The sequence below is a fragment of the Chaetodon auriga genome, chromosome 13, assembly GCF_051107435.1.
Source record: "Chaetodon auriga isolate fChaAug3 chromosome 13, fChaAug3.hap1, whole genome shotgun sequence".
Classification (NCBI taxonomy): Eukaryota; Metazoa; Chordata; class Actinopteri; order Chaetodontiformes; family Chaetodontidae; genus Chaetodon; species Chaetodon auriga.
In genome coordinates this window covers 13,651,405-13,669,809 of record NC_135086.1, presented here as the reverse complement: position 1 = coordinate 13,669,809, position 18,405 = coordinate 13,651,405, and the positions used below count along the sequence as shown (strand labels likewise).

Sequence of the window (18,405 nt, the reverse complement as noted above, 5' to 3'; positions counted from 1 at the left end):
TATGTTGCAGTATATAAAATATTAGCGCTAATGGAAAAAATTAAAACAATTGTACAGGGAATGGAGAATTGCACAGATTGCATAGATGTATAGTCTTGTTATAATGCCATCATTAAATTTGACAAACAGAAAGAAACAGAACAGAGTCATAAATTTGGAGCTCCGACACGACCAGCACCACAAAGCAGTTTTTACTCTCTACCAATTTACTCACTAGCTCGTCATTTTGCAGGAGACAGACAGAGATGCAGCTGACACAGATCTTCCTCATGTGCTCCATCAACATCCCTGAGGTAAGATGTAGTTTTTTCTTATTGTAGTTCATCTTTGTCTGTTGATAGTTCTTGTATGTTTAAATATACTGGAAGGATTAGGGTTAAACCAAACTCAATTGCTAATGTATCACTATATTCACTGTGGTGACACAGAGGTTGCAGTTGCAGAATTGTACCAAACATATTAAGCACAGAGAAAAATGTGACATTATCTCTCCACCACTGACACCGACACTGAGTGACCAAAGCTGCTGCTCCTCATGCTGACACTGTAATGTTTTAGCACCCTTTAGGCAGGAGCTGGGTGTGTCATTAGTACTCCCAAGGTTTTCGGGGAAATATTGCATATTTATATGATGAGAATGTGGAGTTATTTTTAACGGTCTACCTCCGTGCTTAACTTACTCTGTCATTCCCTGCAGAAGTGTTCACGCTGCTGCTGCTTCTAAAACTGTCAGACATTTTCACGAGCTGAGCCCAGAATATTTCCAGAGATGATTTGGGCTGCGGGCTACCTCGCCACAGTTGTGGAGAGCTCTGCTCTGGCAGAGTATAGCTCTCACAACGCTGCATTATTATGTCTTATTTGACTCTCTGACTGATGGCTTTTATTCTGTCCTCCTGGTGTTAATTACAAACATGAGATGTGTTTTCTTTCATCATAAAGAACTCACTCTGTTGCTCAGGATGTGATATGTTTTCGGTGTTGGGTAATATAAAGCGCACTAATCAAATTATTCATACATCAGCACCTCTAAAATATCTATTAACATTGCCTCCTCATGGGACCAGTCAGCTAATTTCAGCTGGTAAGATAACCACCAGCGTATGAAAAAAGTCCACCGGCTCAGAAACATTGTTCTCATGGGAACCTGGCACTCTAAACAGATGCTGTTTTTCTGCAGTCTGTGAAACATAAAAGATACAATATGGTCAGCACTCCACAGGTTTGTGTCCTCTTCAGCCAGAGCAGACACTGAGCAGATTACTGACCAGAAGTCAAGACCTGCTGCCAGAGTGCGACTCAGGGCCACCTGTCCACAAACATCGGCAAATCAGGCCACGGCACCGGCACATTTTCTACTGAAAAATGCATCTTTACATTTATTTTATGTACTGTAGCAAGCACATAACTGAGCTCCCATGCCGCTTGATTCTGTGAATACAAGTGAGTGGCAAGCATGTGAGGGAGCAGGGACCAGACATTCAAAACTTTCTCATTGTTGCTTAATGATGATGAACATAAAAGCTGCTTTAAAGTTTTCATCACATTCACTCATTCACAGTAACGGTCGCATACCAATGGCCATTATGCCACTGTTTAAAAGTCCAAACTTGTACTTTGCATCCTCCGCTGCCCCAGTGTTTATTAATACAATAAATAGTTAAAAGTATGTGGACACCCAAACAAAGTGTATATATTGATTCATCTCAAAGGTGTCTGATGAGGTTGAGGTCAGAGTTCTCAGTCAAACCTGGAAAACCTCTAATTTATGGATCCCGCTTTGTGTGTGGAAGCACTATCATGTCGATGCAGGAAAGAGTCTTTCCTAAACTGTTGCTGCAAAGTCGAAAGAACATTCTTGTATAAAATATAATTTCATTCTGCAGCATTTCCCTTAATTGGAATTAAGCCTAAACCAGTGTTTTTTTTTTTTTTTTGCCATGTAATAAAAGGATCCAAATTGAATTGTAGCTACATAAATGTCAGCTCAATAGCATCAGCAAGCTTGTTTGTTCTTTTTTCCCTGCATAAATCATGTTCACTCCATGTTTTTCCCCCAGTCATCCACAGCCCCCCTGCAGTGGCTCTATGCCTTGTGAGTTAGGCCCGCCCCCCAGTTTGAGAACCACTGGCCTGTACCATGAAAACAAGGCTAATGCATTATTTTATGGGTCGTTATTTCCATATGATGTTCTAATGATTTCTAGGTTGTTTCCTGGAAGGAGGGTGTAATTTGGTTCTGTAACTGTTTTCAATTGTGTTGAGTTTAAAAATAGTTGATTTCCAGAAGAATTTCTTTGAAAGAACTGCTCCACTTAAACCCAAGCAAATAATAATTCATCAAAGCTTCTGTCTTCTGATATGTTGAATTGTATGCTTGTCTTTTGGTCACTAGCTTTCCGATTACTTTGTGACATATGTAGTGCCACATGACATGAATAATTCCTGGAAAGTTCAGAGATGACTGAGAAATTATTAGGAATTTACAAACAAGTGCACAGAATGTATGTGGATGAGATCCCTGCTGCACGCTCAGCTGCCAGCATGCATCAAAGACCTCTGACCCAGCGCCTGTTACTGAGACCGAAACTGATTGTGCAAGAGCTGATCATGAAACCTCGCTGTCTTTCAGGAAGCTGCAGGGACTTCTTATTCTCTCCGGGGATGCGGAGGAGTAAGGTACAGTTACATAAGAGCGAGAAAAAATATATCGCTGATATAAGCTGCTCTATCCATCCATGATTAAGAGACCAGTGTGTGATGTTCTGCACTCAGAGAATCCATGCTGGACGCTCACACAGGGAGATTATCAAGTATTTATAAAGTTACCTTCACAGGCTTGCTCGCAGATGTATTCAATTCTTCCTTTTTCTTTCTTTTTCTTAGCAGAACAAGAAGCAGTGAATAACACAGAAAACTTTAATGTTTTATTCACTGATTGTTTTATTGATATCGTTCTTTATTGGCAATATTTAAAGAGGACAGGCACAGAAACTTTTGGCCACAAACACTTTATGTTTTAAGGTGTAACATAGAAGACATGGCCAGAATTATAGTTTAAAAGATTGAAAAAATGAAACAACATTAACAGGATATGAAGAGGTAACAGTTCTGACATTGTCTATGTGTTGTGTTATCTACTGAAGTTAGCATGCTAACCAGCTATCCTCGGTCTGTCTCCTAATACCACTTTAAACCTCAAGAGGTGATAGTCCGATACTAAAGCCCCTCATAGCTTCAGCCAGCCTAGTAGTCTTGTTGTCTAAACCTAAGCAAACTCCCTCACAACGTTAGTAACGTGAGGATGAAGTTGCCGTACGATGAAGGTCCGCCTTATGACAGTCAGTGGACCGGTTTGGCTCTGGTGCTCTCCAATGGTGACATACAGTATGTCAATTTAGGAGTCACTGACAGTTGACCCACCCAGTCATTGAGGTTCAAGGATGTATATCACACAGGCATGAGACAGATTCACTTTTGGAAAGAAAGAGAAATCCCCAAAATGTTGAACTAATCCTTTAAGAATTAAACGCTTTCCTGCTGGAAAAGCAAACAAACCCAACCTTTTTATGTTCTGCAGCATTCCTTTGACATTCTGTGAAAACACCCAAAGACTCACTAAATATTTGAGGCATTAACTAGATCATCCTATCCTGTTATCATCACCCTGTTGCCAAAATAGCCGATGCACAATGAGTCATTCATCAAGCTCTAAACACTGGTATTCACAGTGATGCTGGGGGAAACTGCTCTCTGTAGAGCCACACAGAGATAAAGGACCACTCAGGCCTTTTAATTATTCTTCACAACCATTTGTCATTCCATATAATACAGTCGTTCTTTATAAAAGCAGGTGATTCCAAAGCAGATGACTTTGCGGTAACCAAATTATTTCTCAAGGCAGGATTAATGGCAGCATTTGTACATGACTGGCTGTAGATGTGAGGTTAGTCTCGGTTGTGGGACCTCCACAAATTCAAGCATATAAAGTAATACCTATACTGCTAGATAGCTAGATAGCCTGCTATCTTCAGGATTTTGGGGGAGCTGTAGGGGATGAATTTAACTTTATTTTATTTCTTCCTACCAGTTGTAACAGCTCTGTGTGAGCAGAGAAACACACATTTTAAAGGTTTTCTGTCAAGGTTGTGTTGTTCATTGTGCGCATGAAGCGTGACAGCAGTGAAGTGATGACTGATTTGCTTCCACGTCACTGAAGCACTGAGTCACTGTTATGCTCACCATTGTGTTTCTGACATTTTCAAACAAGGCTGTTACTGTTATGCAATGCACGCATCTATCAGGACCGCTTCAGTGAGCAAAGATTTCTCTATTTAAACTGATTTTTTAGGCAGGTGGCACAGGTTGGACCATTGCAACATGTTTATATATACACAGACTAGGATAAATCCACAGTTTAAAATGCAGCGGTGACTACAACCTCACACTATATTGTGCCTATGCATTGTAAAGAGGGTGTCCGACGTTTGTTCTGACCTTGCTGTGTGAATAGCAAACCGTGATAGCGGCCTACCATACATCACTGTCAGAGCACAGACTGTTCCAGCCACATCCAAGTAATCTATTTGTCTCTGTAAAATATGGTGTAATTTGTTCCAGGTTTCTTGCAACCCCCGCAGAAAAAGCAACAATTTGAGCCGCATCTTATGCATATGTGGTATTTTCTCAGTAGTGGTGGCCGAAAGCATGCAGCCTTTCTGTGTCTTCGATCCACTTTGTCCTCTGTCCTCTTCCTGGTCCAAAAATGAATAATTGTGTAACGGTTTTGTTATTACTTCAGTGGGCTACCCAGTTACCAGAATAAATGTTGGTATTGTGTGTGTTTCTGCAAACCATGGTTATGCTGAAACTGCATATTTCTTCACCATGAATATGTTACTCTTTTTATCTTCAAAACATAAACTTCAAATTTTAATTTCACGTTGTGGCACTGTGGTTTAGATCCAGTTTGGTTTAGGCACAAAACCACTTGGTTAGGGTCAGGAAAGAATCATGGTTTGGCTTAAAATACCTGCTTTTGTTGCCACAAACACGGCTAGAAACTCATACACATCTAACATTAATCTGAATTACGCCACTTTGGTATCTACAATAGAAATGTTGATATGATAAAAATGAAAAGCACAAATTTAAATTGCCCATGGTTTGTTCCAGGCTGCAGGTCTTATTTTAAGTGGCTTGAAAATATCAAAGACGCTTCAGTCACAGCGTGATGACCTACAATGCAAGACAAGACTCGAATTTATCATAGTCATTTCATAAGTTTAATGGCGTGCAGTTCTACTGAAAGCTTTCAGTGTGCAGGCACCCTTGTTCTGACATCCGTCCTCTATATTCTTGGACTCCATTATAACACCCTGGCTCTCACTCTCGTCATCATGCTGCAGTTTCCGGTTATATAACATTATGTAACTTCATGATTTGCAGCTTTACTCAAGGATGAGGTTCAGCAGACTTATATTAATAAGTGTTTGCATCACTAAATCTGCATGCCATTTGGTTTGCCTGTGAATTATGAAGTTTAGATTCGGCTTATGACAACTGTTATGTATTTATCACAAACAAGTGATAAACATTATGTGAGAGAGCGAGGTAGACATCATAGCCATGAGAGTTCATCATGAGATCATGAGAGCAAATTCTGCTGTCCTCGTAATGGGTGTTTATGCCAGTGCTGGGTCAGCAGTGCATTAGAGTATCATTTCCTTATGTAACAACCCTCATAGCCCGCAGAAATTGTCAGCATGTCTTCAACAGCTTAATGGCTTAAGATAGAGTGGGAGGGAGCGCGGAAAAAAAGTTTAAACAAAGAGCGAGAAAGTTTTTGTGTGGGTTTCTGGGTCAAATCCCAATCAAATCAAAAAAGGATCATTGTTAAAATCTTAGCTCCGGCTGGACACAAACATTCAGACAGGCTCACATGTCCAGGCCTGGACACAGATGGACATCGCAGAGATGTAAAGACACTGCACTGTATGCATCCATCCTCAAGAGTCCCGTCTCTGGACATGTTTGGAAGACAAGCAAATCAATCAGTGTCAATTAGAGCTGCGTTCAAAGTAAACCACATCCTGGGAGTCAGACACTGCACTTAACAGCAGGCAACGCAATTACGCTGCAAAACCCTCTAAAGTGCTCAGGGTCTGAGAGGATGAACCGGCGCATATAAAAGGCTCTTACCGTCTTTTATCTATACCACTCTCAGGTACCCTCCTGAGCAGAGACCGTTCGCTGAGCATGAGAGAGGCGAGCTGCACTGGAAGCCCTCTGTGTCACGTCTTTCATGTTGTGATCCGTACCCTGCCAGACACCACAGTTTGGGATGCCATTCTACATAAGTACACTGATCTTCAAAGCCCCTTTTCTGCTCCCCTCCGCTGTTCATGCTCTCATTTTGATACCTCTCTGCTGAGGTGGGGGCAGCGAGAGCTTCAGCAGCCCTGATTGATTTCTGAAGGAGAGTCTGTACAGTCACTTCCTCTCCTGCTGTCCTCTGCGAGAGGTGAGAGCGTTGCACTTTAAGAGTGTCTGACTTTTAGTCTCTGAGACGTGGGAGCATAATCACATTTGACTTGCAGCGTGAATTACAGAAGCAGGTTGGAGATCCTTCCTTTCTCCCACATCCCTATCATGATGCTATATTTGAGAGTTCATTTGCATACACACAACACGTCGCTTGCATCAGTGTAAACCTCAAGGAAATGAATGTTCAGACAAAGACTGCAGAGGAAGAAAAGGCTGCCAGCTTCCAGACATATGCTGAATTCTTTATTATATGTTTTATCAAAATGTAAGACGTGAATATTGATTTATGACACAAATTATTAAACTGGATCATATTTTATCCAATTCAACATGTAGTGTATGATTCATTCGGGGTGATGTTTACATTGTTTATTTGTTGTTTGCATGTGACATAACCAAAGGCAATTCAGTGTGCACAGGAGACATGTAATTCAACGTTGAAAGATGTTAAAAACACAAAATAGAGTTTGTCTGTTAGTCTGTTCTGCATAAATATGTCAGAGTGGAAATTTCAAAGCTGTTTCATCACCTTGTGGATCGATTGTTAGATTGATAAAAACAATGAAAATTTCTTTAGGAGTCGCTTCATATTTCTGTTTAGTCTTCATTCATTTATATTTAGGTTTTGTTTTCCCTCAGTTTTCAGTCCAGCTGCTCGGCGGTGAAAATGGAATTTCTGTTCTTTGTTTGAAAGCTGGAACATCTCTTTGTATTAAAGTGCGCATTAAAATACCTGCTCTCATATTTTGCGTGTGTGCTTTGTGCTTTTGTGTTTTTGCTTTTTGTGGTCCCAGTCATGACCAGTTTCTGTGGCAACATGATTTTGAAAATAGCTCCTCTCCAACGGCCCACTGCTGTCGCAAGTTCTGCAGGCAGCAGCCCACTCTTGATGCATGACTCATTCATTGCTCATTATCATCCCACTCTCATTTCATCCTACCCAGGCTCCCCTGCTTGTATATCTGATGGAGATGGTTGTGTGGGGGCGGGGTGGTGGCTACTATAAAGCCGCCGTGTCCGTGCTGTGATTGGCTGGTGGAATCCATTTAATCCGCTGTGTCTACTACAGAGTCCGCCCCTGTACTCCTCCCCCTCACTCTGCCCGCCCAGACAGCATCCATACACAACAGTGTGCTGTCTCTGTTCCAGGGAGAATATCAGCTCTGCACAGGGAGGAGAGGATTAGCACAACCACTCAGCTCATCTGCATACACGTTCCCAGAGAACCACATGAGCACCCAGGGCTGCACCTCTTTTGTATAAAACCTGGCACTCCTGTCACAGAGGCTCCACTTGATCTACTGTCACTGCAGTGAGAGGATTTAATAAGGACCACAGTGTTTTGTTTTTTTTTTCTTCTGGACTCTATTCAGTGTTTTCCAGACTTTTTTATATAATTCAAAATTGCACTTTCTTTTCTGCAATGTCTCTATTTAATTGTGACAATGCAAGCAATATCATTTGATATAGACTTGCTCTGAGCATCAAGAGTTTTTCCACTGGGTTTGTTCCTCCATCTGGTTTGGGAGACTGCAGCACCAGAATGCCATCTAGAGAGTCCTACGAGGTTCGCAAGGAAGAGAAGTCCCTGGTGCAAAAGGCCAAGCGAGAGGCCAATCAGGAGGATATGCTGGCGGCAGCTCTGGGGATGAGGATGGGGCCACAGAAACCTCCAGCCACTTTCTGGCAGCCACTTAAACTATTCGCCTATTCACAGCTCACCTCACTGGTCCGCAGAGCCACTCTGAAGGAGAGCGACCGGACACCCAAATCTGAGAAAGTCCACAACTTCAAGGTGAGACTGGAGTCAACTTACAGAACTCTTGACGGCTGTTTTGCGTCAAAATGTTGCTTTAATTTCATCATGTGTGGTCAGAGGGCTGCTTCTCATGCTTGTCTTGTGAGAGATTGGAGGAGGGGGGGGGGGGGGGGGGACAAACAGAGCTGTTTTTGGTCTGTCCAGTGAGCCTTTATCAAAAGAAAATCTGTTGGGTGGTCTGTGGAGCACTGCTGTTAGTTCGAGCACCAGATGGAGAGATTAGGCCGATGGAGAGGGGAAACAGTGGAGGAGTGTATCCCTGTTTGGCTCGGGCTCACTTAGCTTGGCTGGTTAATGGAACGGAGAGCAGCAGGTGAAATATTACCTTCAAGGCTTTCAAACTGCTGATGCTTAGCAAACTCTTTCAGCTGCTCCCCTCTCTTGTATCGCTGAATGTTGCGTTTCAGCATTTTAACAGCAGGATCCTGCGTTGAAAGGATAATGTTTAATTTGAGCAAATTCGTGCTAAAGAGAGTGTTTTAGTGCAGAAATGTACAAAACATAAATCACATCTGGGTGTTAAAATAAGTCTTCCAATTGGAAAGTTTGCAAATGAATCACTTGAACAGGTACAACAACACATTTATCAAGTTAAACTACAGTTTGACTTGTTTTCAAACCACAGCCTCATACGTTAATCACTCCAGGTAAACACATCCATCACCTGCCTTTTGATGTTTTCCTTGCCTATAAACAGGCATGATACAGTATGAATAATTACATGATCCTATAGTGAGTCAATAGCAGCACAAACTGCAACCGTGACATTCTGTAAACATGGAAAGGTGCCTAAAGAAGTGACATCACTCCAGCTGATTGTGATAATGATGGCTGACTGTCAAAGAACTTCTTCTTCTTAATATTTGTTAACACCACGATCGCCTGCTTACCAGAAACGTGCAGTTCTTTACCAAATCAGCCTGCTGTATCTGCTGCTGACATACTGCACGGAGAGAAACGGGGAGAGCTGTGGCTTGCTCTTGCTCCCAGAGGCCTCCCTGATTGGCTGGGCTGTTGTTACCTGATGGAGCGTGGGGGCTCCCTCCTCCTACACGAGCAAGGTGGCCTTCTCTGTTTCCATAGCAAATTTCCCTGACAATTTGCACCTTTGCTGTGGTGAAGTGTCAAATCCTGCTGTGCCATGATGGCAAAGCCTGGCCCGCTGCAAGTCACCTCTGCACCCACCTCGTGTTGTCAGTTTGAGGGTGTAGTTGAACAACAGTCCTCCTCCACCCACTAATAAGCCTCCTTCTCTGCCTGATTCAAGATGGCAGCACCTACAGTTCTCATGGCCAGTTAAAGGAGGAGATGGGTTTTCTATGGACTAAATGGCTGCAACCCCCTGCTGCGCTCTCTCTCTGCCAATGCCATCGCACTTCATCACTAATATCTGTCACTGTCTTCCTCTCCGTTGTAGGTCCATACCTTTCGGGGCCCTCACTGGTGTGAACACTGTGCCAGCTTCATGTGGGGACTGATGGCTCAGGGGGTCAAATGTTCAGGTACATCTTGTTCTCAGGCGAACACAGTCTTATGTAAACGATCTCATCACTTCACAGCATCTTCACGGTGTACAAAGTGAGCATTGGTGTATATGGGTTACTTGGTTTTTAGTGCATCTGGAGCCGGATTATCGAGTTTTAATCTGAAATCCGAACAGTAGTTTATGGATTAGGGGTTGTATAATAGAACAGAATGAGGACTCCATAGCTGTGATGTAACAGATACTTAACACTGTGTTAAAACCTTATTTCTGACCCACTTTTTTCCCCACTAGATTTGTGAATGGGTGAATCAGTTCAAACAGGCAGAAGAATGAGTTTAAGCACAATCAGTGATGACAGATTATCATTAAACATCTGAAGGTATTTTTCTTTATTCTCTTTGGAAATAAGGACCGGATGTTTTCAGCTGGGTTGTTCCTCACATCTTGTTGACATCATTTCAAGTACAAAGGATATCTGCATTTCCACTTGCATGATTTTAATGGATAAACATCTTCTGCATTAAAGTCCAGTGAACAGGCAACAGTAGGCTCAATACAGCAGCCAACAAAATTATGTTTAAAGCTCGTTTTTTTTTTTTTTGTTGTTGTTGTTGTTGTTGTTGTATTTTTCTAAATACATTTTGCATTGATGTGCTCCACAGTGTGAGCATATTTCTTTTAATTATTCGCCTACAATCTGTAATCATTTTCAGTCCTTTATGAATGTTCCTTTACTTTGTGTGATAGCTGGTACATACACGCCTTCAGACCTGATATTGGGAGGTAAATGCTTCTGTTATATTTTCCCCTTTGCTTGTCAAAAACCTTCAAACTAACAAAGATTTCAGTTTCATTGCAGCTGTTGTTAGGTTCATTTCACATCCCAGAATAGTGCTATAATATAGTCTGATGTGTGTCTTTGATGTTTTATTGATGAAACAAAGTATGTCACACAAATCTGTGGGAGCTCAGACATTAATTATTAACGTCTTGATTTTGAAAGCTGACAACAATCTAAAGGAAGGCACATATGGTTGGAGCCAATCTTTATCGACTCTTACATCGCCATTCCTTCAAACTCGACCACAGCTACCAGAATCTGGGGCAGCAAAGTCTCACATGATGCTCAAATTTGCATACCAAAAAAAAAAAAAATTCTCTCCCACCCCCTTTTCTTTTTGTATGTGTGAACTGTTTTTGGCTGAGTGCCAGGAAGCCAGCCTCTGCTTGTGCTTGTTGTGCCACATTTCCTCATCAGTGTACGCCCCCCAGCCTCATCCCATCATGCCCGTGAAGGAAAACAAAGCTGGCATGTCTCTTTAATGAGCAGCAGAGCTCGGAGCGTGGGGAAGGAGCTCTGTTTCCACACACATTAAAATTCAGCGGCTTCAACCAAAGAGCTAGGTCAAGCGGCTCAACCCCTGTTTAACTTAAATGCTTGGTAGGGAAACCAGACCATCTAACAAATACAAGTGGTGTTTTTTGTTTTCAGTTTCAGTCAGACAGGGACCGGTTTTAACTGGTAACTGTGCTGGTAGAAAGACACGGTGATAATGTGCTGATTAGAAATTAGCAACCAGCCACCATTAAACCTCTTCTCAGAGCCCTTTAGCCAAAACCAAGCTGCAGTCTCCTCCCCATAGCAACAGATACAGAGCTGACGGTGCAGTAAAGCAGCACCTCCTGTCTCCTGGTGTCCCTCAGGCCCCTGTCTCACCCTCACCCGCCCCACCTGGGACCCAGGGCCATCAATGTGCTCACATGGACAACAGGAGCTCTGCAGATTTGTGTCTGATGACAGGCTCTCCTCTATTATACTGCCTGTCTCATATCCTTAAGAGAATCATCTCTTAAGGTAATTACATTTCTGCATCAATGCATATAAATGCAGGCTCCGTGAATTTCTCCAGGGACCCATATTAATCTAAATATTGTCTGAGGTTCTCCAGAAGCATAGATTCTTGGCTCTCAGAGACATTTTTTTGTTTAAAATTACAAAGTAACAATTGTTCTGAGGGATCAAAATGTTATATTTTATGTTTTTGGAATCAAAAAGCACACAGCATTTGTCAAAAAAAAAAAAAACCCTTTCAGAACTTGGAGACGGCTCAAAAGATCCAAGAGCTTGAAGAGCTGCCCCATTTTAGTCTGGGAAACTAGGTCTAATGTAGCCCGCAGCGCCTCAATTGCTGCTTCCACAGCCATTGTGTGTGAGCTTGGATTTGGAAAAGAATAGAGCACGCAGCAGCGCTGACTATCCCTCCTCCAGGCCACAGCGTTTTCACTGTTCCTCTAATTCCCTCCATGCGTCTCTGTTTCAAAGCAGAGCTGCAGTCTCTCTCTGCATCTGCTCTCCACGGGCTCCTCTGTTCCCGACAAGGTGAATCCTGCCCTGAAACAGCTGTGCCTCAGGCCCTGTCCGCTGTGACTGAAGACCAAACGCAATGTGGGATACTTACACTGACATCATGACTAATATGCTATTTGAACACCCAGTGAGGCTGCAACTGAACACATCAAAAAAAAAAAAGAGAATTTCCCTGCATTTAATAATGACCAAATACATTTTGCCTGCACTAAGAAATGTTTTAATACAAGCTGAAAAAATATACTCTCACATATTCGGTACAATAATATCTTTTGTTGTGGTTTGTCATTGTTTTATTTGGCTGTTTTTAATGGTCGTCCAGAGGTGACTTTGGATCTATGCAGGGCTCAAGGTGACTCCAATGCCATGTGTGGTACAGCGAGAGGAACTCTCCAGTGGTCTTGTGACATTTTAGGGGGCAAATATTGACCAAGGGAATTAACACTCTTCTGCAAGCCAAAGCACACACACGAAACCAGCCGACCAAATCAAAATTAACCTGATGTTGAATTTACATAATAATCCTGAGCTCAGAATTACTGAAATACAAAAAACAATTAAGTCCTTGTATTGTGGTTTATAAATTTTAAATATGACGTACACCGTCCGTCCATTCTGACTTTTTGCTGCAGATATTCATGATGTCTCTCTGTCTCTCTGTAGATTGTGGTTTGAACGTCCACAAACAGTGTTCACCTCTGGTACCCAACGACTGCAAGCCAGACCTGAGACAGATCCGTAAAATCTACAGCTGTGACCTCACGACCCTGGTGAACGCTTATAACACAGCGCGGCCCATGGTGGTGGACATGTGCATACGAGAGATCGAGTCACGAGGTTTGTTTAGGACGTGTGTTTGTGTATTTCAAACGTAAAGCTCGGTCTAAGGACATTTATGCCCAAGATGTAAATGTGATAAATGCAGTTTAGTTCATTCAATTACTCTAAAGGCCAAAAAGCAACAAAACCAAACTCTGATTTGAGTGAACGTGGCCATTGAACTGAACTGAAGAATAAGAGCCAAAATAATCCAAATCTTATAAGAAATCCAAAACATTGTGACATGTAATCACGATTGAATACTTAATGAAATGAAATTTAAATGCAGCTGAATTAATAGCACTGAAATATCAATCTATCTTTAACAATTTTGGAATTAAAAAAAAAAAAATCTGAAATTTACACTGAATTTTCCAGTGTTGAATTTAATCAATCCAATTTTAGGAACCTGATCTGGACACTTAAAAATCCTCTATCTGTGAAACCTGTACAAATTAATATTAATTTTTGGAAAATGCATAAATGACCCTCTGGAAATATCAACAAAGGGAATCCAATGCAAGTTCAGACAGAAGTGCTTCAAAGCTATGAATATTAAGTAGCATTTAAATTTCAATATTAAGGCGTGAATCAGTTTCATAGACAGATAAATAGATACTTTTCCAATCACTTACTGCCTTTCTTTGCTTACATAAAGACATTTAGCTCATGTCCCGTCACATCAGGAAACACTAAAGTTATTCTGAAATGATTTAGAAATACCATTTACAAAATGCAATCATTTAAAACGTAATCGCTTGAACAAAATTAATTTTAACATTTTCAACTGCCATTATGCAGAAGCAATTCTTTCAAAACGACCCCTTTAAGACGCCATTTGCAATGAAGTTTATGGATCCTGTTTGCTGTATTTATGACGCTTGTTGTGGAACAGCTTTCGTCTAATTTCAAAGCAAGCCATCTACAGCACATTCTCCTCAGTCTGAGGTGTTAAAAGTCTGATTACATTACTAACTGAGTTAATGTTTTTGGGGCGGGGGATGACTGAGAGGAGTGATGACTGTGCTGGTAATTGTAAACGTGTAATGAGGAATACATTACTCTGTTTCCTGCTGCCTTACTTGATTGCATTTCAGTTAAATCATTCAACTATGTAGGAAACTCATTGCTCCCTCATTGTCTGCCCTCTAAAATATGTCTGAAGCTAAGTTTGATTTATGTCTTTATTATTTTGCCCGCTGATGCAGAAAACTATTTGCATCTGCCCATGTTGTTCCATTGTGTGACATTGTGGACATTTTATCCTTAATTTCTTATGCATATTTAAGAGTGCTTAATGGCATTTCCTAAATCACCCTGGGCGATACACGCAGGTGAATTTTTCTACATTACTCATGACAGCTCTGATGATGTCTGAAAGGTTGTTTATTTGCTCCTCAAGGACTGAAGTCTGAGGGCCTCTACAGAATATCTGGATTCAGTGATTCAGTGGAAGAAGTCAAGATGGCGTTTGACAAAGGTATGGTTTCCTTTAGTTCTGCGCGTGGTAACTGTTTTTTATAGATTTCTGCCAGCCCACAACGTGACGACTGACATTGCGTGTTCACATATGTTTACATAAGACACCCAGAACAATCAGATTAATGAGAAAGTGACACATTTGAGAAGGATTATTGTCCATCTGGGAGCCTAGATCTTCTCCTGACATGTCCCTCTCATGCAGGGTTTTGCAGTGTGGACAGATGGGGGGACCTCAAGGGATACAAACCATGGCTGTGCTCTCACTGCCGCAAACATAGCTGTAGAAGAAAGAGAAAAAAAACTGTGTTGGGATTCAGTAATAGACTTAGTGAGAATGAGCCTGTCTTGGCCCAGCGCAGTGTGAATTTTAACTACAAGAAAAACCCTGCAGCAGTGGGCTAAACTCTTAGCTAGATCCGCATGTGGGAGATCATCCATGACAGAGTGTCATTCCAGCTCACAGCACTGTGATGTTCAGTCTGCCTGCACAAGTAGGCCATGGCCTCTCTGGAAAGCATGCATAACTGAGGGAAAGTCAGAATAAAACAGGCCAGGCGGATGATAGCAGCCACTTTGCAAAATACAGAGCGAGAGAAGATTCCTCTCTCCCCCCGCCCACGCATCACACGATCTCTTTATTCCTCAGTTCACACGGTGACGTGAAAGTGCTGATGTCAGCCAGTTTTCCAGTGTGAAAAACTCTCCTTCTCTTCTCCTTGTCTCCATCACACATCCTCACAGATGGCGAGAAGACAGACATCTCAGGGAAAGCCTATGAAGACATCAATATCATTACCGGTGCACTGAAACTGTACCTAAGGGATTTGCCTGTTCCCGTCATCTCATACGATGCTTACCCAAGGTTCATCGAGGCTGCAAGTGAGTCACAACAAGGCAAATTAGTTGCACGCACACCTGTTTCAGCTGGATTCTGCTGTGGTTAACATCCACTTCAAAGCTTTATGTCATGTGGTCACTTTGGTTCATGTGGAAAACGCTTTGCTGGGTGACAGATGTCAGCTGTAGTATATTGGCCTAATGAGGGTGGACAAAATAACAGAAACACCAGTATTTGATGGAGTCCAATTCTACAACCTCTAACAAAAGCTAATGTTTGACTCCTGTCCAGACGAGCCCATATATGAACATGTATATGTATATTGTTGAGGCTTTGTGTAGTTGTTGTATTGGACTGCACTTTGCTGCATTTTCTCTTTACTTTATAAAGCTGCTGCCAGCACAGGCACAGTCCTTGGCTGTTATTTCAAACTTCACTTCATCTGAATTTATAGTTCTTACTGGGAGTCCTGAAAAACTATTCAACTCCAGTCATGCCTCTAATTTGCAAAACAAAAGCATACAGAGCACATTCACAGAGCCCATTTGCATTACTCATCTCAAGCAGCCCAGATCTCCTCATGGAAACTAATGGCTTCTCTTAGCCCACAAGGAAATTATTAAGTTGACCCCTGCGTGCGCCCTCTGAGGTCAGAGAGTGCACTGTGGCCACTTTTTTACAGCAGCTCTCCTTTCTGTTTCTGTTCAGAGCTCACAGACCCGGACAAGAAGCTGGAAGCTTTCCGCGAGGCTCTGGCTCTGCTGCCGCCATCACACACCGAAACTCTGAAGTACCTCATGGCGCACTTGAAAAGGTGAGAACTCCTGTCGAACTCTGTAAGAGCTAAATTATTAGCAGGCAGGGCTTTCAGAAAAGGGGGATCATTATGTTTTTTTGACTATTTTAGGTAGGAAGAGTAGTGTGATTTTTTGGAGCATGGGGGAGAGCTGTCAGTGGAAACATAAGTAAATGTATCATATAAAATGACAGTGACAACACTTTGTTTAAAGAATAAAGGAAGAAGTAAATCAGAGGCATCACCTTTTATGATGGACAGAATTTAGGCAATTGCTAAATCTACATTTAATGGTGGCTATGTGAAAGCCATTATTCAGATGACATGTGATGCTTTAAATTGGAGAACTAAGAGTCAAATTCTTTGCATGCTTAAAGTTACTGAGGGCTGAACGGGCTGTACGGGGACATATTACTTTGAGATATTGAGATACAATGTCCATGTACGTTTCATGCAATCTGTTTATTTCCAACTTATTTCTAACTTTAATACTTATTTGCAGGGTGACACAGAATGAGAAATTCAACCTGATGAACGCGGAGAACCTGGCCATCGTTTTCGGACCCACCCTGATGCGCGCGCCAAACCTGGACGCCATAACAGCACTCAATGACATCCGCTACCAGAGACAGGTGGTGGAGGTGCTCATTAAGAACGAAGACGTGCTCTTCTGAGCACAGATCAGGACTTTTATAGAACGGCCACATAATCATTCTTTTGTGTAAAAACTTTGAATGACTGTTTGTATTACACTGATTGATACGTTTTTTAAAATGCCCTGCGTATGGACTAGTACTGACCTAATTTCTGTCCTCCCCTGTTTCGGGTGTGGATGATGAACTTTATGTCTCCCCATTTTTGTCGGGGGATTTTCAGAAGCTGACAGACCAGCATGCATGGTGCGCGGTCTTTGTTGCTTTGTAGTCGTAACCCAGCATGTGTTGAGATGGTGTAGCGCTGTGATTTTGCTTTTGTCTGTTCTGTGGTAGTTATAGTCCACATTCCCAGCTGCCTGCTGCGCACTGTTTTTTCTGTGAAACATTGTATAGCTGGATGTAAAGATAAGCTACTGATTTTTCTGGGGTAATTTTTACAATGCTGTATTTTTTTATCTCCTCAGCTGTTTTTATGTAACCTGAAGTAGTTGAATGAGCCTTTCCTGTTCATGTGTACACACTGGTGCATTTGCCTGACCTTAACATTTTTATTGTGTTTTAAACAGCATTATTTGTGGATTTAATTTTTTTTTTTATTGTAATGTTTTTGTACAAAACTTCTGCATGATCAGTTTAATTTATTAAACCTTACTCTGAGAAATTAAGTGCTTAATGGGTCATCTGAGTCGCCATAATAAAAATCTACATCAAATTGTGCATTAAACCTGCATTAATATTTTTTTTGGCCACCTGGGAGCAGAAGAGATAAGCTGTAAACATGAGCAAACTGCTGCTTATTTATAGATTCAGCAGATACGGAGCAACATTATTGTTCATTTGGATTCATGTCTCTGGTCACTGGGCAATTGAAAGTCCAATACTCACTCTCTTTTAGCTCTGTTTTTGGTCTCCACCAACTCCCGAGGGAAATATCTGGCTCTTTAGCTGCTAAATGCTCCACTACATTCAGCAGCATGTTGCTAACTATGTCTGTCAGCCATTTTGTGGGGGAGGTTGTGGTTACATCAGAGCATTTTTCCTGTAAACAGCTTCCTGTGGCATCTGGAAACAACACCGTGAGAGCAGTGACACTGAACCTAAGCAGTCGAGTGAGCCAGAAAAACGAAAGCTGAAAGATGCTAAAAACCTCTGTGGAGCTGATAGGAACTGTCCAGCTGCAGAGCAGAGTGAAAATTGTCTTTGTGTTCATCACTGCGAGCAACCTGATTTAGCTTTTTGATGTCAAAGATGTGAAATGCTTCATAGTGGTAAACAACATTCATATACATGTAAGCTCTGCTCTGAGATGTTGACATCTGAAATGATGTCATGCTGCTCAATGTGGTGATTTATTTGTTTTTTATTTGCCCGACAGAGTAAATCTAGCAATATTTTCTATCCATTGTCATCTAAACCAACAACTAAATACTGACTACAGCCAGAGCTACGGTTAATTAGTCAGTGCCACTGCTCTCCATTGTTGTTATAACACCTCAGCGCTATGGCTGACATGTCATCATTACCATGAAAATGGACTATGCAGTTTATTTTGGGTCAGTCCCACATGCAGCATCCTGCTACCATGAATACACCCA

General features: G+C 41.8%; 1 protein-coding gene across 2 annotated transcripts; it reads left to right on the top strand.

Annotated features, from left to right (window-relative positions):
- The first annotated feature begins 213 nt into the window (after positions 1-213).
- On the top strand, positions 214-17,534 carry chn1 (chimerin 1). 2 transcript variants are annotated; one of them, XM_076746609.1, is made up of 9 exons: positions 221-293; positions 2,633-2,679; positions 7,696-8,341; positions 9,783-9,867; positions 12,883-13,056; positions 14,441-14,518; positions 15,262-15,399; positions 16,067-16,172; positions 16,657-17,534. In XM_076746609.1, exons 3-9 carry the CDS (start codon positions 8,090-8,092, stop codon positions 16,826-16,828), a joined length of 1,005 nt encoding a protein of 334 aa, XP_076602724.1. In that variant the 5' UTR covers positions 221-293; positions 2,633-2,679; positions 7,696-8,089; the 3' UTR covers positions 16,829-17,534. The 2 variants fall into 2 exon arrangements, with proteins under 2 accessions (XP_076602725.1, XP_076602724.1); XM_076746610.1 differs by lacking the exon at positions 2,633-2,679 and having other exon boundaries at positions 214-293.
- The last annotated feature ends 871 nt before the right edge of the window (positions 17,535-18,405 follow it).